Source organism: Phaethon lepturus, unplaced genomic scaffold (assembly GCF_000687285.1).
Source record: "Phaethon lepturus isolate BGI_N335 unplaced genomic scaffold, ASM68728v1 scaffold23853, whole genome shotgun sequence".
NCBI lineage: Eukaryota > Metazoa > Chordata > Aves > Phaethontiformes > Phaethontidae > Phaethon > Phaethon lepturus.
In genome coordinates this window covers 34,865-50,325 of record NW_010530098.1, presented here as the reverse complement: position 1 = coordinate 50,325, position 15,461 = coordinate 34,865, and the positions used below count along the sequence as shown (strand labels likewise).

The 15,461-nt window shown below is 43.1% G+C and overlaps 1 protein-coding gene across 1 annotated transcript in view; it reads left to right on the top strand.

Moving 5' to 3' along the window:
- The window catches only part of CHCHD6 (coiled-coil-helix-coiled-coil-helix domain containing 6), a 111,758-nt gene that overhangs the window by 71,668 nt on the left and 24,629 nt on the right, over positions 1-15,461 (top strand). The window contains exon 6 of the mRNA XM_010284171.1: positions 1,990-2,125. Within this exon, the coding sequence (XP_010282473.1) occupies positions 1,990-2,125 (136 nt within the window). The remainder of the gene's footprint in view (positions 1-1,989; positions 2,126-15,461) is intronic.

Sequence of the window (15,461 nt, the reverse complement as noted above, 5' to 3'; positions counted from 1 at the left end):
CAGACAAAAAAGAGGTGCAATTCCTGTAGCTCTCCATGCCGACAATAGACATCTCAAGCATTCTTCTAAATATTTCCGAGATGTTTGTACTATATTGTTCAGTTCAGGTGAATACAGACTGCTCTGTGGCATGCTGTACCTTTTTTCTCTTCCAGCTCTCTGCATGAAAATTACAAAATGCCCTTCAATTTAACATGGCTGAGTTTAAAAAACCTAATTTTAAAAGCCTTAACTTTTTCAATGAATTGAGGGATTTGGTGGTATTTCCTGACCCGGTATTGTTTGGTATCGTTTCCACAGTCTTGCTGATTTGATTAGAGTGATATTAAAGTTAGTGACAAAGCAAAATGCCAACATTATGAGTTTCTGAAGCTGTCCCTGGGTTCTTTTCTATTCCAAAATTTGAAGATTTTTTTAGAATATGGATTTTTAGAGGCTTTAAAGGTGATTTGCAATAGAACGTAGAAATTAGAAATGAACACTAGCCTCTAGGGACCATGCATGGAATAAGTTTCTTCTAAAGGCTGTAAGATTAGTGAAGAGGTGGAAAAACAAGCCTGTATAGTATCTTTGGTGATTTCTGATCCAAACCTCAGCATTTGAGTGTAGCTGTCATATTGTTACTGATAACTTCTTAGTCTGTTCATGTCTGTTGGCAGTAAGACTGAGGACTGAAGAAGTATCATTTGGACTATCTCTCAGCCAAATTATTTTGAGGGAGCAACCAGGTTAGTGATACAGAAAGGACAGATTTTTTTTTTTCTCCTTTTGGCCCTTCCACTTGCCTTCCTGAGTACCTTACAAAAACAAGCATGATTTGGAAACTCCTATCTGAGCTCTCCAAAAGCTTTTAGAAGATCTTGGATCATGTTTCTTAGAAATCTGTTTCACCTGAGAGCATGAGACATGCCCAGGAACAGGTCATGTTTTCTCTCTGCCTCGCTATGAAGCCCAGTTGCTGAACGAGTGCCTGTTATGTGGAAGTGAATACATCATAGCATGGCATTAATGCCTGTCTGTAGCATCAACTGCTTTGGAAGGTGCATTTGATATTTGGGCATATTGGGGCAGAAAATGCAAGGAATTAAAGGGATTTACGGTTTAGGAGGTGACATCTGAGGATTGCTACACCTAAGCATATGTTCTCTTGTTCTCTGGTAAAACATACCACGGAAATTGTGCTGCAAATTCCTACAATTTGTGTCTGCCTGTCTGTGCAGTTGATGACACTGTCGTTACTGTGTTTGTGCCATTGTTGCTGGTATTGTTTTACAACGACCTTCCCCTTTATTGGTACTGTTGCTGATGATGTGCCATATGTACACATGCACATTAGAGTATAAGAACATCATCCCTAATTGTTTTTGGGTAGCTGTCAATGCCATTTACAGGCTATGAGTACTAATTGCTTCAGAAATACAAAGAAACAGATATCTGGTCATGCTATTATTCCGTTCTTTCTAGTCACTAGGAGAATTGCAGTGCTTCCAGCCATGCTGGATTTTTTTTGAAGTGTTTAAATAGATGAGAACTCAATAGATTGAGGCAGCTTATTCAACGAGTCTGTTCAGTTCCTTGTCGGATTGTTAAGGATCTAGCGGAGGCCCAGCCAGGATTCCTGAGTTCTGCCAAAGATTTCCAATGTGAATTGGGGAAATCATTGAACCTCTTGGAATTGATTTTTTTTTTTTTTTTTTTTTTCTTCCCCTCCTGACTGCAGAGGAGAGATGATGTTCTATCTAGGGGTAAAACAGCCTTCCACACCAACTGAGAAAGAACATGTTCCTCCTTTCTGCCAAGGACCCTGGATTTTTTAGTTGAAAGACACTGTTGGTCATTTGACCCACTTTGGTGATTGCGACTCTCATAAGTTTCTCTATTAGGACTAGATGACTCCAACACAAGTTTAGTATGTGTCTCACTGGTAAAGTGGTAGTAAGTGGGCGAAACTCCTCTTCACGCATGTTTCTGTGCTTGTTTTTCTTGCAGGAGGAGGAACACTGATCCTGTCTGTGCACGCCTGCAGTCTGAAATTCTGAAATGTTACCAAGAAAACAAACGTGAAGTGCTCAAATGCTCGGCGCTGGCTAAGGAATATCAGCGCTGCGTTAGTGCAGCTCAGAAGGTAACAAAAGCTTCCCTGTTGTACTTGCTGGCCTTTCTGTCTTGTTTTGCATGGTGTTTTTTTCTGGGAAACGTTTCTGGGAGCTGCAGTATCAGTAGTCAAATTGCAGTCTTCACAGGAGACAGGTTTTCCTTGGGATCCGTTTTCCCACATCCATTCCGCATTTCCCAGTCACACTGTGGTATGTCCCAACTTCACTCCCATCATTGGGTCCTGTTGTACTGGGCTTCCACCAAAACAGTAGCACCAACGGTCCTATGTTTCAGTCACAATGTTTTTTCCAAGCTTTGCCTTCTTGGATGCTGTATACTGCAAACAGTAGGCAAATCCATTTTGCTGGTGTTGGCAACATTTTGAACAGGCTCTAAACATCCTCCCGTTGTGGAACTTAGCAGCTAGAGGTCTTGCTTCCTTTTGTTGCTGCTTGAGGAAAGCTTCTTTACCGGGCAAAGCTGCTGTCTTTAAAGAAAACTTCACACTCCTAAAAGCTGTTTGTCTTGTGTGTGGGGCCAGCAAGCCTTATGGCTCTTCCTTCAGAGATGCAGAGCCCTAGTAGCTTCTGTTGATGTCTTAGGACAGTGGCTGCTCAGTACCTTGGATGAATTTCTGACTCTGGAAACAAGTGAAAGAGAAAGGAAAAATGAAGTATTTGGACATTACAACCAGGGTATGATTTTGGGAAAAGTGAGTGGCAAGACATAAACTGCTGCCTCGAATGTCTTGGAGGATGCTGTTCCCCATGAGAGAATTCCGTGGGTCAGGTGTCCCTCAAGGGCAAGCTTTTTTTTGGTGGTGGTAGAAAATTCTCCAAGAGGTGCTGAGACTATAGTAAGGTGGGTTTGGGGAAAAGGATGGAGCCTTCTATGAATAGAAACCTGAGACTCCTCTCATGGGATTACTACTGCAAAGGCAGCGGGGAGGTGGAGATTTCATAGAAGCAGTCTTTCTCTGTCGCATTAGCATTGTAAGGGGAAGCTGTATGCCTGATTTAAGTATAACATGAAACAAGCTGCCAGCCGGCTCCCAGAAGAAGCCCGACAGAAGGAGATGGGAAAATTGTCAGGATATATTAGACCAAATGTTGTTGCTAGTCCTCGTGGAATTTTTTTCCTTCCTGTTTACAAAGAAGGTCTTTGTATGTCTGCAAATCAGCAAGGTTAAAGCTGCCAGGGAAAGGGCTTTTCTCTGATATCTTTAAAGTCCCCAGCTCCCAAAACGTGTGGTTTCTTTTTCAGCTTTAAAGTAAAGTGGTGCCTGTGCTGCTGCTGCACAACCCATGTCCTCTGTTGCTGTGTGCAGACATTTGGCGCATCTATTGCCAGCCTCCGTTACCTGATGCTTCTTCCTTGCCTCCTGTAAATCAGGCCTGTAGCTTTTTCAGTGGAGTATATCTTTAGCAAATGCATTTACCAATACATCTTTATTGCATGCAGTGCAGGCGGAATGTGATTACCAAAGAAGACAGATTGCATTAAACTTCAGCATATTTGCAAGCTGCGGCTCCAACCCGCCTGAGAAAGGGGCTGGGATGCTGCCAGCCCTGAGCCCCAGCCCGACATTATTAAAGGAGTAAATTGGAAGCTAAATGACTGGTAACAGCAGAGGGCAGTGAAAGATCCTGTTAACTTGGATGGTTTTTGGATTTGTGTAGTGGTGGGATTTTTTGGTAGGTTTTCTTTATAAACCAAAATCTAGGGGTTGTCTTGGTTCCCAGAGTGTTCAGTGAACTTCAGAGATTTTTTTTTTTTTTCCCCTACTGTTATAGAAACTTCCTGGAAGGAGCAGTGCATAGGACATTAATTTGCTGTGGATGATAACAATGTGGCAGAAAATCTCCTAGCTATGTTTTAAGGAAGGGCGAGAAAGACTAAGGAATAGGTAACTAAACCTTGCAGCTAGGTATAGGCTCTAGAGGGTTCTGCAAGTGCAAATTCAAATAAAACGTGTGTAAGGCAGTACATCTTCTCTAGTTTCCTTTGTCCCAGGACAGCTCAAGCCCTGACAATTTGCCTCACTGCTCTGAGTCCTCTGACTCCTGAGATATATGTAGCAATCACAAGCTGTTGTGTTTTTTTCATGAAGGATTCAAACTCCCTCCTCCCTTCCCCTTTTAAGCTGTTATTTTTCTTTAAGTTTAATTTAGCATCTTCTACCAAATGGCTTTGTCTCACGCATTCCTCATTCAGGAAATTCAGGTTGGAGGAATGTGGAAAAGGGAGGCCAGAATCTTTTGATTTCTTGGGCATTTTTTTCCCTTTTTTTTTTTTTAAACACCATTTGTTTTCCCGTACAGGAGGATGTAATCAAACCTTAATGTGTGACTTCAGCTCACTTGTACGCTGGTGATTTGTTCTTCTGCTTTTTACTAAAGATTTTATAAGGCTTGGTGAATATTCTTTAATGAAGCATCTGGTTCTCTGCAAGTTCCTTTTGATGGCTGGTAAAAATGTCTCCAGGGCATGGTATACATTAGACTCAGAGGAAGCAAGCTCTAGATTTCTAGACTGAAAATTACAGCTTACAGTGGATGAGAATAATTCTTTGCATCTTCCTCCTTACTGTGTTGGTTTGAGGCTGTTCCTTTGGGCACCCATTTCCCTTTGCCTATTTCTGTGCACATCTCTGAGATGGGAGCTGAGATGCACCCTCAGTTACTTCTGCCCCATGGACAAATATATCAGGTAATCATTTAATGAGTTTTGAAATTTTTCTACTCATTTTCTGTGCGGGCCCTCTTACCAGAACAGGTTATTTCATTGTAGTGCACGGTAGGGATATAACTGACATTACCTGCTTTGCATGTTTTCTAGCCATCGGGACTTTTTTGTAGCCAAGGGAGGGAAATAGGCACTGCTAGATCATGGCACTTCTGATCCTAAATGAGTCACCTGAAACGGGTCAGCTGAACGGCCAGCCACACGTGAGTGGATGCCTCTTGGAGGCACATCCAGACCACGAACTCCAAAGTTAATGCCTGTAGCGCGATGTTCGTAGAGTTATGGGAGCAGGATCCCACTCTGTTCGCCTTTGTAGCTAGTATGCTTCCAACTTGCCCTGCGTAGCCTGCTCGCTAACTTTGCCATTTCTACCGCCCTGAACGTTAAGTTTTGGTGGCATCGCCATGGGCTCGCTGCAGCAGCGTCAGCCCACTTAGGCTCTGGGTTGCTTGCTGCGTCCTGTGCTTTGCTTATGTTGAAGCTCCCCGACTTTAGAGTATGTTACTGTAATGTCTCCTCTTTAATTTAGGAGTGTTTTATCTTTTCTGGTGGTCTGTTTTCACGGCTCTGCAGAACTTCAGCTACAGCATAAAAATTGCTGGCTTTAAATCTAATAAAAGCTGGGATAATGGGACAGCTGTGGGAGGGGCAGTTCCCATTGTGTCTTTTAAAATTGCCTGTAGTTTATTGACCGCAAGTTTCACCAAGAGCTACTGCTGCCGTTAGATAATGAGAATTGAAAATTGCTGCTGCTGTTTCCTCAAGGTTTTATCTTGTGCCAATGAGAAGAGGGTGTGGAAGGAAAAGGAGACTGGACAGTGAAAATCTGCGTAATTTCTTACTTTGAGTCCAGATGGAAGGGAGAAACAAACAACTTTTTTTTTTCATTGAGTCCTATTACTGAATTGCTTCCCTGCCCCTGCAAATATGCACTCACATGCAAGCTTTTCAGAATATTTGTGACCCATTCTGCTTCCTTTACATCCTGTTCACACCAGTAGGTAAATCTGAATTTCCATCGAATTGTAGTTGGTTAATTTGTTATGTAATTGGTGGTTATACCAGGGAATCTCCGACCAGCTGCCGCTTGAAAGATGCAGCCTCTGGCGACCATACATTAATGTGACTTGAGGTTTCAAACAGAACCTGCTTCTTGCGACTATGTGCAGAAAAATGTCTGTTAGTGAGGAGCATATATACCTTTCTTTCCAAGTGTTTTCTTACTGTCTCTAGGTGCTTGTCTTTCACAGAAGGACCAAGGTGAAATTTTTGGTCTCTAGCTCCTGGCCAAACCAAGCTATAAAGAGCTGCATACTCAGACACATGTATTCCCTTGTCAAATAGGAGCTGTATACATTGAGCGTGGAGCCATTCATAATTCTGCGCTCTTTCTCCCTGTTCTGTGTCCAGCTTCTCACGAGTCTGCTATTCATAACAGACAAAGGTAAACCTACTTTCATCAAGGCTCTAGGGCTTGTCTACGTAAGGAAATTACAATGCAATAAACTGGTGAGTGAGTTTATGGTACAGCAACTTCTCTGTGTATGAACATTCTGGGTTTGTAATAGAAGTGCAGGGAAAATTGACACTCGTTTACTGTGAGTCACTCTGCTATGCAAACAAGCCCTTGCAAAACACAGTTTGTCTGGATTCCAGCAGAGGTAGACTTTTAACATAACCTTGAGTCGACTGCATTCTCCTTTGCCCTTGACTGTAATAAAAAGGAATGTGGTCAATTTACTGCGCCTGCTTTTCGGAGTGATCCCTGTGAAAGCCCGGTTCCCGTTTGGCACATGCAGCAGAGCATTGCAACTCTGCTGGAAGTTGTGTCTAACCTGTGGGCAGTGACCTACATTACTGAGAAGATGCAGCAGGTAGTCATGCAGTGCCCCATCCTGATGGAGCAGTTTTGCTTAAGCGTTTTGGATCCCGCTGAAGCGTGGCCTGCTGGGAGCTGTCGTTTCCGCAACCTGAATCTCTCTCTGCTTAAGAGAAACGGCTTCGGGATGCGTTGGATGCCACGGGCTGCACTGCAGGTATCACTGATCGGTAGGCTCTTGTTAAAGAGCTGTTTCCATTCTGATGGATTACAAAATGCTTTATAAATTGTTTGTGTACCTCTTGGGGTAGAAAGTAGCAGTCAGTGTGTGTGGCTGGGGGAAGAAGGTTTTGGCCAGGTCTAGTGAGGTGCCTATCTGTACTTGAGAAACGCCAGGATTTCTCCTGCCCTGGGATTCTGCAGAGCTGTTGAAGCCTCATCGAGGAGATACAAATATATCACACAGTATGCTACTCGAAATGCAATATATCTAACTTGGAAGGCTTTAAGGTTGTTTGAGCTTCCTGAAATTCAGCTTTATAGTTTCAGATAAATCTGTGTGTTTCATATCTGGAGGATGATGTGCCCAGCCACCCTGGGCCAGGCATATGCCTGCTCTGCCTTTGTCGGCCGGTCCTCGCACAAAGCAAACATATCCGTAAAGCGTGCGTCTTGCCTTTTCTGTAAAGTCAATTACCTTTTTTTAATCTTTCTCTCTTCCAACCTTTATTTGTGCAAATGCTGTGGCGATAACATTATCGGAGGAGTTTATGACTCAATAAATGGCCCTCACAAGGGAGTCGGTGGAGAGGCCGCAAGCTGCAGGCAGCTGCTGTTTGTTTACTCGTAAACACAGAGGAGAGCAGCAGTGGATTAACTGTACCCAAGCATACCCTGACCTGTTATTTGCAAAGGTGAAAAGGATCCGTATTTTGCTTCTAATTATAAGGGATGGAAACAGTTATTGTTTTGATTTTTAAGGCAGCATTTCTTTGTTCGGTGAGTCTTGGGTCTATACATAACAATTCATATCCTCAAGAGTTCATTAGTGGATAAACTAAAAATATATAACTGCCTGAAAGGACATAAACCACCATCTTAATAGATGTGGCATGTCCCAGAGTAAAATGCTGGCCTACTTAAAATGCAAAAGGCTGCTGCCTGTACCCGGTATTTACAAAACTGGAGGCATAAGATCTTTATGTGTCTTTATGTGTCTCAGCACTTCATGAAGCCCTGATGTTCCCCACAAGCCTGGTGTGTCGACTACGCTTACTAACCCACGCGAATAAGTACCTCTGTCTGTCTGCTGTTTGCAGTCCGTATAAAGCTGAAACGTGGCACCTCCTGGAGTTTGTAATTTTTGAAGGAAACAAGAGCATAAATAAGCTTAAAACTTTCCTGCTCACTTTGCTGTGCTTCCAGGCTTCTCTTCTAGAGATACTTAGTCAATACCCTGCATCATCTCTTCCTCTCAAGTTCTTGTATCTGTTGCCTGGTCTGGAAGAAGGACTTCTGACCCCATTTCTCTTAAAAACAATCTGTTGTCTAACAGATCAACGCACAGTCCATGTGTGTTTATTTTTGGTTTCTGGTTTTTGTTTGTTTGTGGTTTTTTGACACTGTTACAGTGAGGCAGAATTGCCTTTGGGTCTAATTTCTTGCTTGATGATTCTGATCTCAGATACACTTACAGGTAAAGTTAATTTAAATATGCGTGTTTCACAGATGGTTTTGGAGGTAACTTTGTTAAAAGAGGGAAAGAAGTCAGAATACCATTACAATTTCTAAAGTTGAACTATTTGGTATTTTGTTACCTCTAAAATGTAGTCTATGCTACAGTTGTTCTTGTTTTAAAACTTAGTTTGCCTGAACCTGTTTAAAAGCAGTCCAAAATATGTTTCAATAATAAAAATACTATAAGAGCTAGCCAGTCAGGAATGTGCAGTCATAGCTGACTTGATGCTGTGATGCAGTCTGAGTGGGTAAATCTGAAAAAGCTCATTTGAAGTTGGGTATTAAAATTTCAAGCAAAGTAGGGCCAAGCGCTATCAGGAATGGAATGTGTTTATCTGACATATTGTTTTATCTCTCTCTTTTCAAAATTTATTGCTCTTTTGGCTTAAATTAATGGGACCTCTGTGGATCTACTGTACCTAACAGGTTTCTCCACTTCTGTGCTCTCTGTATGGTGTGTTAGGCAGTGTTTTCCTGAGAACTGTAGCCTGTATTCAGTCGGGCTTATCTAGTATGGGAAATAGTTGCTTGGGGGTGAGGTAGAGTTGTGATACATCATGCTGTTTTAATGCCAGATTTTTTCACAAAAGATTTGTAGCACTGTGTTGGCAAGTTGGAAGTGGAAATTCTTACTCAGATTAATTCTGGGATACTGATGACCAAGCAGTCTTGGACAGAAAGAAGTTGATTTCCAATTTTTAAACTATGTGTTTTGCTGCTGAAGTTAGATTGAAACAGATCCACAAAAATTGCTGTCGATAGCAACTGCTGGTTAGAAGCACAAGGTCAGTGGTCAAATGCCTTCAGACTCCCAAGAAGTTCCAGAATAGCCCTGACTTCCATAACTTCTGTGCTAATGTTAGACCCATTCTCTGACAACTTGGCTATAACTTGGGAAATTGTATCAGTGATGCCAAAGTCTTCATGACAAACTGGGGAAACCAAAGATTTGTTATGCTCCTTGTTGGTTGTAGTCTGTGCAGGATGGTTTCCTGCTACATGAAGTTTGCAGTTTCCACACACTATCCATCAGCTGTTTTTGTTAGCAGGTCTTGGGGCTGAATACCTTGAGGACTAATAGGATTTAAAACCTTCACCAATCAGCTGAATGTGTCTGTGTAGATAGCTTGTACAGGGGTTATTCTGGTGGCATTGGTCCCAGTCCAGTGGGAGAGTTGCTACCAGGCAAGCAAGACTGCTCTCACTAGCCCTTCTTTGCAGTGCCGAAGAGAACTTGGGAAGCTAATGAATCATGGACGAGCTCTCCTATTAGTAGGAAGCCAATCCTTTTCTCATCAGAGCTATGGCATGTTAGAGGAGAAGGCTTGGGGAAGTTGCCCTGATGCTGGTTGCTAGTGTTTGTTCTCTCCACAGAGCTCCTCTGTCTGACACTGTGGACTGTTCATCTGTCACAAAATTTAAACTTTGTGGGGAGATTTCTTTCTGCATCATGCCTGCCTTGTTGTGGTTTTCACCCCACTGCGACACTGTGTCTGCCCAACAGGCCTTCTTGTCAGGAGATATTTCCTAGTATATTTACGATGCTTCCAAAGCAATTTAAAGCTATCAGTCCTAGCTAGACCTTCTTTCTGGACACCAGTGGTTCAAATACAGGAACAGACACGTTGAAGACAGTCTGTTACAGTGATCTGAATATAGTATTAGAGTACTTTCATCTGTTGGCAAGTGTCCTGGTTAACCGAAAGAAAAGTTTCTTGCTGTAAAACATTTTTGGTTAGAGGCTTTTGTTTGGGGCCTTTAAGAGTTGGTGAAAGGCTCTTAAAAACCTCTGCCCTCACAGAAACTGTCCGGAAAGCCAAGACTTGTTATAATTAGTTTGTTCCCTTGTAATGTGAGGGAAGCAGATAGTGAAGCCTTGAGTTAGGATGGTGCCGCAATGTCTCATGTATCTTCTCATTTCTGAAGTTGGAGGAGCACACTGCTCTACTGTGTTAAGCCTGAGTGTGCATCCAGAAACGCAGACAAAATTATTTTGACAATGTGTTCACTCTTTGTCCCTGCTGAATGCCTGTTTGTCCTGTATAAATGGATTTCAGGATTAGCCAACCTCCAGCTCTGAATTAGTCTAATAAGGTATGGTAGGTAGGGTTTAAAGGTCATTTTGCAAGCAGCTGGTTCCCTGCACATATTAGGGGGAATGATTTTTTAAAATAATGCTACTGGAAAGCTTTTGGTTTAACTTTTCAAATACCTGTGCGCTGTAAAATCTCAGGTCTTCTGCCTCTGTCCTTCAAGCTCTCTGCTTGCCCTCTGCCTGCTTATCTTTCTGTCATTTCCGATTACTTCTACCCATCTGCCTCTGCATTCTCTCCCACTCAGTTTATCAGTGCACGTTTGCTGCCCAGAAGGACTAGGTGTATTTTTCTGAGCAGCTCATCTGTTGGGTTACTTCACTGAGCTGTGTAATGGAAAGCTAAGGGTTACTTGGTTCGAGTCTATTAGTAAAGCATTATTACAATGTTGTTTTATTGGGGGACTGGGAGCTCTGAACAATCACCATTACCTCTGCAGCATTTTTGTGTCTTTGCAGGTACCTAGTTCCCTTCTCAGAATGAATTTAACTTTGATGAAAGAAGGTAATGAAATTTATTTATCTCTTTAAACTCCTGAACAGGTTAAAGTGCGCACAGTGATCATTCCAGCTGCTTCTCTGTGGAGTGTGTACTTCAATTCTGACCTAAGTGTTTCATGTGGAAATAGAGAATATTTTTCTTCATTTACTTACTCCCTGGATTCCTCTTTGAGTTTGCCAGTGAGGGTGATTTCAATTGTTTGGGTGATTTATAGGCTGTGGACATTGTCTTAAAAGGGAGAGAAGGAAGCACCCACATATCCAGGTCAGGGAAGCCTTTGGCAGGTGGCAGTGTCCTTCTACCAGGTCTGAGATGGTACCTTCCCATTACAGTTACTTGCACCTCTACAGACTCGTGGATCTTCAAATCTGCTTTCTGCTTGTTTGAAGCTTCATTCACAGTATATGTCCTCAGGAAATCAGATAACTGAACAAAAAGCAAGCTTAAGCATTTGTGAGATAATAGGAGCTGCAATGTTTTTTCCTCTTTCATTGACCAGCCTGCTGTAAAACTTTTACATTTGTCTTATTTTCTGAATGATGTTTTCTACTCATGACTTGCAGTTGTTCTGAGTTTATTCTCTTCTTTAGTACTGTGCTGTGCCCCAGACCAGCTACTTAAGCAATTAAGTTCCTGTCTAGGACACACCTTTCTTCTTTAAATATTATATTAACAGCACTTTCTTTCTGTTCTTGAGGTTTTTCTATGTAGCAATCTCTTGACTATCATGGAAATAGGTAAGTGATACTGGACTGAACTGATGTGTGGGTTCTGTGTGGCTGCCTGTTAGGGGATCAGACTAGCAGTGCCCAGCTACATGAGGCCCTGCACTGCTGCTGTTTAAAAGACACTGTTCTACGAGAGTCTTTTTGCTGATAGGACTGTAAGCCTTTGGATCAGGGGTTGAAACTATAGTTGGCAAAGTGATTATCTGCATGCTTCAGGATCAGAGAGAGGTTCAGAAGAAAAGTATAAGTTAAACACATCTTTGTGGTATAAACTTCAGGAAGAACTGTACAATTTAGAGGAGTATATTGGCATAAGATTAAAAAAAACAATCAAAGTTTCTAAATACCAAAGAATTGAGGTTTTTATCTTTTGGATGAGGCTGCATGGCAAGTAGCATACTCTGTTTCAGTTATGTACTTGGTATCTTTATGAAAGAAGTTCTTTGACAGAATAAGAGAATTTCTGGTTATAGATATCGTATGGAGACTTGTTGATCTCTCCAAAGGAATTGGAGGAGACTGAATTACTGTTTGTTCCATCTCAATGCCATTTAATTCCATGTTTGAGCACTTCTGCTGATTCCTTTTCATGGGCAGAAGAAGGGAGAAAACGTTACTTCTTCTGAGGCACTGGCTGCAGCTAAACACAGTATGTCGGTAAATTATACGGGTACTTCTAATGACCCTCCGGGCTCTCTGGCACATGACTATTGTGTCTTCTCACGGATTCAGGTGTACACCAATTGCTGAGTGTGAACACAAGATCAGGAACAATTGAGAGCTTTTGTCTTCAGTAGTGCTGAAGGTGGCCTACTTAGGATTATCATCATTTAACAAGCTCCATAATAATTCTGGGCCCTAGGACATTGGCAGTACTGTTTAACTTCCTGTGGCACATCAAAGTTGTATTTTGTCTTTTAGTACCAAGCCTAGGTGTGTTCAAGAGTATCCTGAGGCTCAGGAAATCTTCTCAAGTCTTATAGAAGTAGACAGCCATTGAAAAATGTATTGGACGCTGTGATCCAGGTAGGATTCTTCACAGCTGTGTGTACTTTGAGCTGACATGATGAGGGCATTGTGATAGGGCTGGCGTGCACTGGAGAGATTTTTGTGGAGATCTTGTACTGCAGCAGTGAACACCTTATTGTTCTGCAAAAGCCGACCTTAAAGCATCTGTACAGACTCCAGATTGACCTCTCTGGAGCAGAAGCAGGTTCATTGCTGAGGATAGACAGGGTGTTAATGTTCTAATGAATTCCCCTCTTTCCAGCCTTTACCAAACATCTGAGGCACGTGGGGTGCCATTTTGTTCAAGAAGAACAAGCGTTTTGGAAGCTATTAAATGTGAAAGTCATGTTTTGTTCTAGCTTGTGCTGATGGGGGGGTTATGTGCACACAAAGCTATGGCATGAACTTGAGACAGCAGAATGCTCTCAGGCTCCTTGCTTAATGCAGTATCAAATGTATGCTGGTTGGGAGATGAGCAAGAGAGATCCCAGGCTGCATGAGACAGTTCCTAGTGCCTTCTTGTTTTGCTGAGCCTTGACCTTTGCGGCAGTAGAGCCCCGCAAAACGCCGGAGAGTCTCTAATCATGTAGGTGTATTAGTAGGTTTCTTGCACTGATGGGTTAGAGCCAGGCTGTGTTCAGTAAATGTGGATAAGTAATAAAAGGTGAGATTGTGTGCAGTGATCCCAGGCCTCCTTTCTCCAGCTGCCACCTCCTGTCTGTTTGCTGGGAACCTTTGCACAGGCAAACGGCTTTGCTTGAGAGAACAGGCTATACACTATTTTCTAACATAGCCAAAGGTGGCTGACACAAAGCCAAAGGAGAGCTGCTCTCACAGGGACTGAGATGTCAACAAAGATGTTGGTACTGTCTTACAGGGCCCGGACTCGCTTTTGTATAAAAACTGAACAGATGTTGGAAGGTCAGGAGCTTTGCCATATACAGAGCAGCCCCTGGAGAGCAGGGCAGAGCCTGCTCAGGTGTCAAGGTAGCACTGTACTGGGTTTAATGTGCCAGCACTTCCCCTGAATGCGTGGCTCCCCCCAGCCGTGTCTGCAGTTTTACCCTGATTAAGGAAATGGGACTTGCGTAACCATGTTGTGCATCTCTGAGCCTGGTTTCTCTTCCACTCCCTGCTTGCTCTGAACCTGCTAGTGAGTTGTGGTGGTGTTCCTCAGAAGGCACAAAGGCTCTGAAGTAATAAGTTCCTGTATACCTTGTGAAAGCAGGCAATTAGGTGGAGGGAAGGGACCCCAGTGGTGCATGTGCAGGGAGGAATGGTATTGACTCACCCTTTATTAGACATCAGTTTGGTCACAGAGGAACTTAACTTCAAGACACGGATCTGAAGAAATCCAAGGGACTTCAGTTCTGCTGTTTATGAAACTGCTTATTTCCACTTGAGGACTGTGGCTTGCCTAAATGTTTGAGGGGCTGACTTGCGCTTACCACTACCATCGGCTTCATTGGAGGCACTCAACAGGGTTGGCACTGCCGCAACTGAGAAGAGAGAGCAGCCTTGTTTTCAGGGATTGTCCCTTGGAATATGCCTTCTCTGTCCAAATATCGGTTTCCTTCTTTGCTTTTGAGAAGCAGAAGCAAACCCCTTGTTGCAAGAGAGGACTGTGGAAAGGGCCCAGCTTTTAGAAGTTAATAACCTGATCCTTTAATGCATGTTCTCTTGTTTTAGGCTGAGATAAAAGATAAGGTATTAGGTGTGAGCAGCTTGGTAGAAGGAAAGAGCTCGTGGACTTAAGGTAGCTTGTGATCTTGCTTCCTGCGCCCCTTTTTGTGGTGTTCAGTCAAACATTTCCAGCTTAGGAAATTTAAGTTCTGGGAACCAGAGCAACTGCTGATCCTCGCTGGCCTCAGCACCTTCTCCTGCTGACCAGTGGGCAGGTAGTTGTCAGTTCCTTGGTAGCTTGTTTTTGCTGCTGCGTGTTGAGGCAGGACAGCGGTTGAGATGGGGGAAGAGGAAACTTTGCAATGTTGTGCTTCTGTGTCCAAAGACTAGTGCGACGGACAACTCTGTGAGTGGAATAGCCTAAGATTTGTCAGCTCATGGGTGGGTACTCAATGTGGCCGTTGGCTGTGTCATGGGTGGCTATTACGTCCAGCAGCCCTTGTTCAGAGCTTGGTCACAGGGTCAGTGAGTTTTGGCCATCTTTTTCAGACCTCACTGGTCACCCTTGTCCATCTATCATTAAGCTCACTTTGGCATGACTGACAGGAGCTTATTCCAGAGCTTAATGGCAGTGGGGCATTAGTAGTTGTGGAGTGTGGCCATTGAGGAATTGGTGGTGTCAGCAGGTCTGTATGTGGGCTTTGGACAGTATAGCAGGGGATCGTGTATATAAAGTTTTCACAGCCCCTGTGAGTACAGTGATAGGCTTTGAAGCGTGGTTTTCTCTGTGCTCTGCTTTCCCACAAAATCTTCAGGCATGATCCATCAAGGAGTGAGAAATATATTCAAAATCCCACTGCTGCCTTTTTCTCACAGTCAGCAGGGTTGTGCTTTCTTCTCCGGTGTGGAGTTGTTTGCTGTTGAGAATAAGTAGTCTCTTTTCTTGTGATTCCTTTCCTCTCTTTGGGACATGATGCCATCAAGAAAACCAGCTGTTCTAGTCTGAGAGCCTGCCTTGCTTTCATGCTCTCTTGTCGATTGTGTTGAATCAATGAAGTGTTGCAATACTATAGAGGAAAGGGGGATGTGAAGAGTGAGATCACACAGCAG